At 44.9% G+C, this 5,395-nt stretch overlaps 1 protein-coding gene across 1 annotated transcript; it reads right to left on the minus strand.

Annotated features, from left to right (window-relative positions):
- Positions 1-2,263: 2,263 nt before the first annotated feature.
- Positions 2,264-4,699, minus strand: ccn2a (cellular communication network factor 2a). The gene is made up of 5 exons (XM_007561039.2): positions 4,423-4,699; positions 4,043-4,259; positions 3,707-3,958; positions 3,400-3,611; positions 2,264-3,294 (listed from the first exon to the last, which is right to left on the minus strand). The coding sequence occupies exons 1-5, from the start codon at positions 4,483-4,485 to the stop codon at positions 2,998-3,000; spliced, it is 1,041 nt and encodes a 346-aa protein (XP_007561101.1). The 5' UTR covers positions 4,486-4,699; the 3' UTR covers positions 2,264-2,997.
- Positions 4,700-5,395: the final 696 nt, after the last annotated feature.

The raw sequence follows: 5,395 nt of genomic DNA on the forward strand, positions 1-5,395 counted from the left end.
CAGCTCAGAACAGGTTCAGAAATGAAGTTTGTATCTTTCTTTCACCAGGCAGCAGCAAAATATGGACACAGTGAGTCATTAAAAGCCAGGTCAGGCAGGAAGATTCAAACTGTATATTTATGCAAGCAAATAACTCAGACAGTGTTGGTGGTTTTCTGCTGAACGGTAACTCAGCATTGCATTTTCTTCATTATTACTAAATCCTATTTAACTCTAGTTATTTTTAAAATTGAAACTTGAAGTATGCTGCCGTTTACAGCATCCTCTTCGTGACTCCATCTGAGGTTTTGCCATGCCATCAACCCTGTAAAAGATTGCTGAACTCAATCTGAGTTTAATCCGCTTGAAACCTTGAGAGAAAATGTGCAGAACGCCTTAACGCCTTCATAAATCTTTACAGACACACACGGCAACCCACTTGCTCTGTTCACTGGTGAGAAAAATCAATTCCTTTCTGAATCTGCCTTGTTGGAAAGCTGCACACCTGGAGGGACGAGTGCCAAGCTCAAACAGCAAAACAGGAAAAACATGACGCTCTGTCGGTTTAGGATATATTGTCTCAAGTCAATTTAAGAAAACAAAAGTTGATGTATTAATTGAAATAAACCTATTTGCGGTAAATGAGCAATAACCGAACAATCTGTCACACATCATTTGGGGGCCTATCTGTAAATCAGTCTCTGCTTAAGGCCTCAGAAGATCTTGGAGGAGCTCTGGTCATTGCCCGAAACCAAAATCAAACCCTGGACTCCTTTCGCATTTGCTGAGCTTTCGTCTTTTTTCAAGGGAAACCTTCAGTCTCTACATCACAGAGAAGCTCATCTGGAGCTAAAACAAAGTTTATTCTGTACTTGATGTGGAGCATGAGTCAGTGCAGGAGATGTTTCAGACACAAGATGGCAACATCGTACCTCCTTTTTTATTGGAAGCGAGTGCTGACTGTGGAGTCAGTTTACAAAGGGACTACAGTTTAACTGCTTTTGCTCTCAATCAGTGTTGATTGTGTGAATTTGTATGCAAAGGGTTACAATTTTTTTGTTTGCATTTTTGTTTTGAATTGCAGAATTCTGTTATATCTCCCCCCACAAGGACATGCCATCGTACACCACTCCATAAAGTAATGTTTTTCCACAGCATAGCACTCCTGAGTTTGTAGTAAAATAATTGTTATTTGAGTCAAGGTGATCAAACTAAACTTGACAGACTGAGCAACGGGAGCCTTAATCTGAGTCGAAAAGCTCATGTTGACTCCTGAGAAGCTCAACAACTCTGATTTGTTAGTCCTGTTTAAAGTACGCCGTAGGGAAAACAGCAAATGTACAAGGTGATCTGGTGAGGTGAAAGCAGAAAGTATCTTTTGGCAGAAAACTACCGCTGCAGATCACCGTGACTACGCCATGCCTGTGGCGAGCTGGTGGCAGCATCAAGCTGCAGGGCTTCTGGGAAAGAGAAATTGTTGAAGGGAAGATTGATGGAGCTAATAACAGTACGCTCCTAGTCAGAGGTTGCCAAAAACCTGGACACTAGAGTCGAGGTTCGGCTTCCAGAAGGACAGCAGCACTAAACACACAGTCAGAGCTACAACAGAGTGATTTAGAGGACATATACTCATGGATTATAATGGTTCAGTCAGTCAAGTCTTGAAAACTGTCAAGCTGTATGAGCTTGAGTTGTTTGGCAGAGAAGAATGAACAAAATATCCAGTATAGTGCAATGCTGCTAATCAAATACACCAACACAAATCTGCACACGTATCTTTTTTCTTCCTTTTACCATTGTTACTATTTTGATCTGTAGCTATTTTTCTTTTTTATGAATCACATTAGATTGTAAAAAAAAAACCTACCTTGAGGTTTGTTGGTCTAATGTGACGTAATATGAAAAGTAATGGTATAATTTGTGTTAGCGGTTGCTGGTCGGTGGAAAAATAAAAATGACGCAACAGCTTTTTGTTTATATTTAGAGTTGAGCTAAGTCAGTGGTTGTGAGGACATAAAAACAAGAGTTTTGTTTTTATAAAAAATATAAGATTTTATTTTCTGCTACACAGTGAAACATGCAACATTTTTGTCACACTTCTCAATAAAAACAGTACAAAAAAGCCCCCACTTCCACATCAACATATACTATAGATAGACTTTAAAAGCGCAGAACAAATTGGGTCTTTAAATTAAATTAAACTGTACAAATATTTACAAAAATTACATATCAACATGAAAAAAGGAATGAAAAATACAATCCTTCCAGTCTGTTCTTCTACTTCTTTTTTTATACATAATAGACCTGAATTAGTTACAGTCAACACATTATTATTATTATTATTATTATTATTTTGTTTACGTTCTTTTCTCAGTGCCATTGCAACTGCGTTCCTTATCTAACCATAAACTCAGCTGTTTCTCAGTTGGTTTCTCATCCACATGTTGGACCAAGGCTCTGACCTTTCCTCCACTCTCTAAGGGCACACACACACCCACACACACACACAAGGTCGACATTCAGTCCTGCACTCACACACACTCGCACAAGGACACATTCAGACCTGTTTGGACACTGGCTCGCTGTGGTCGGCATGCTCCCTCTACAGCTGCTGAGAGTTTACAGGTCTGGTCTTTGGACTCAAGGAGGGGGCGGGGGGAGAGGGGGCTAATTAGACACCTCATTTAGAGAGGGGGTCAGTGTTTAAATATGCTATAAATATGCAAAAAGAAAAATGGATGGATTTGTAACAAGAAAAATAATGTGGAATGGGCGGAAAACACACAGTAGGTTTGTCATTTAAAAAATAAAAAGTTATAGTGCATAAAATCTTGTAGAGCTGCGGCGCAGCCCTCTGTCTGAGTCTATGTGGCTGACATGCTTCAGCCGTTCAGAGTCTCTGGACTACGTTTACAACGGGGGGGAATGACACGTTCAAAAGGCAAATATACTGAGCTGCAAACTGAGATGGAGTTCTGTTTCTTTTCAAGTCGTGGGCTTGGACTGTGCCTCGGCAGCTCACGCCATGTCGCCGATCATCTTCTTGTAATACATAGCCTCGAAGATGTCGTTCTCCCCGGGGCAGTTGTAGTGGCAGGCGCAGGACTTGATGAACATCATGTGCTTCTTCATCACCTGCCCGTTGGGGCACTTGAACTCCATGGGCAGGGTGGTGGTCCTGTGGGGGGTGCAGCAACGGCCGTCCAGGCAGACGCCGCAGAACTTTGGCCGGTAGGACTTGGTGGTGGTGCAGCCCGAGATCTCAAACTTCATGGGCTTGGAGACCCGGGGAGTGCGGATGCACTTTTTCCCTTTCTGCAAGTAGAGAATGAAGGTTTAGCCGATTGCTCTTTGGTGAAAACATTGTGATATTGTTTCGTGAAAGTTCTTCAAGGGGCACACATCTGAAGAAGAACTCACCCTGATGCTCTGCTCCAGCTGGGACTCGCATGGTCTCACCATGCACAGCCGGGTTTGCTTTTCGAGCCTGCACTCGTGGTTGTCATTGGTGACCCTGGTAGATATCCCAAGGCCACAGGTCTTGGAGCAGGCACTCCATTCAGTAGTCTGAACCAGGCAGTTCTCCCTCATCATATTAGGATCTGGACCATAAGTCTCCTCCTCTCTGTATGCTGTAAACACATGAAGAGACCCAGGATTAGACAAGAGCTCTGAGTACGTCTTATTGACGTGGGAAGACATATAAAGGACGTTTCTCTTCACTCACCGGCCAAAGCAGTGCCTGCAAAGGAGTTCTTCTTGGGAGATTCACATATCCACTCCTCGCAGCACTTCCCGGGTACCTTGACACGTTTTGGCATGGGGCAGTCTGGGCTGGGCAGCCGGATGTCCATGGAGCAAAGCGGGACGCAGCCCACAGCTCCGTCCAGACAGGTACACTGGTACTTGCAGCTGCTCTGGAATGACTCTCCGTTTTTGTACACCATGCCGCCAAACACGCAGGTCGCTCCCTCCCGAGCTGCGGAGACAAAGTTCAGTTTAAGGTTCATGCTTTCAGGACGACCTAAGGTGACAGACAATCGAGAAGGACCTGTCAGCTCACCTGTGCACACTCCGATGCGTCTGTTGGTGGGGGCTCCAAAATCACAGTAGAGACCCTTGTGGGGGTCACAGACGTCTTTCTCGGTGCAGAGCTCTCCCATCTGTTTGGCACACACCCTGCAGCAGCCGCAGCCGTCCAGCACTAGACTCACTCCCGGGGGACACTGAGGCGGGGCGGAGGGGCAGGAACACTGGCCGCTACACTCCTGACCTGCAGCCTGGGACCAAAGACACGCACACACACACAGGTAAACATCATGAGCACATGGCTCCACTTGGACAGGGATAAGCAGCTGGTACACTCATGGTGTATGGTGATATTTGAGGTTAAAACTCATGTTTAGAAAATGAAAATAGCATCGGTGAATTGTTTGAGCTTACCATGTAGGAGAACATGACGCACAGCACAGGGAGCAGGATCGTTTTCTTCATTCCAGCAGACATCGTTTCTAGTTCTCAGTTACAAATTCGGATTCTTCCAAAGCCTTCGTGGAGAAAGTCTTCCTTTAGTCTCAGAGCCCGAGCCTGTGAACCTCTTACGGTGAAGTTAATCTCTTGTCAAGCTGCTGCTCCGGTCACACTCTTCCTTGTTTCTGTTCTCGGTGAAAGCCGGAGTTCAGCTTCGGTAGAGGAGTTGATCTGAGTTCTGACTGCACTCTCCGGCTCCCTTTATACTCCCCGGCCCTCGCGGCACGTCACTGGGGGCTGAATGGAGAGCCAGCCCTGGACAAACATGGACATGCTTGGCATTCTTTCCTCGCTTCCTGACCCCCACTCCAGACATCCCACATTCCTGCTGTCTGAAGGCAAGGCTCTGCTGCTCGGGCCAAACAACACCATCTCTCTTCGAGAAGCTTTCATCTGGGATGGAAGGATAAGTCTGGTTTAGAGGCTTGGGACCCCACACTGGGAATTCCTGAAGACTGACTTCACAAACAGGCTGCTAGCACCTATAAATAATACATTTTATAAGAAAAAAAAAAGACAAGAAGAAAGAGGAAAAGACAGCAGGGTTCAAATGCGAAGCCACAGATAAGTTTACATGAAAGAGGAACGGTGGGCGAAAACAACAGGTGGAATCTCATTAAAATGCAGGCGTAAAAATCATAAAATAAACGGCTTGATGTGTAGCAGGTGGTTAAGACTTTAAGACCTCAACAGCATTCCACCAACTGGACTTCAAAGGTGCACAGACGCCGTGTACTTTGGTAAATGAACATTATGCGGTTGCACAAAGGAAATCATTTGAGCCATTAAATTGAGCTGGTTATCTGTCCAGGCGCTTGTTCCAGTAAAGAGGCTTGGAAGATGGTGTTTTGAAACTTAGCCTTCTGCTCTCACGTCTGGGAAACTG

The sequence above is a fragment of the Poecilia formosa genome, unplaced genomic scaffold (assembly GCF_000485575.1).
Source record: "Poecilia formosa unplaced genomic scaffold, Poecilia_formosa-5.1.2 Scaffold122, whole genome shotgun sequence".
Taxonomy (NCBI): domain Eukaryota; kingdom Metazoa; phylum Chordata; class Actinopteri; order Cyprinodontiformes; family Poeciliidae; genus Poecilia; species Poecilia formosa.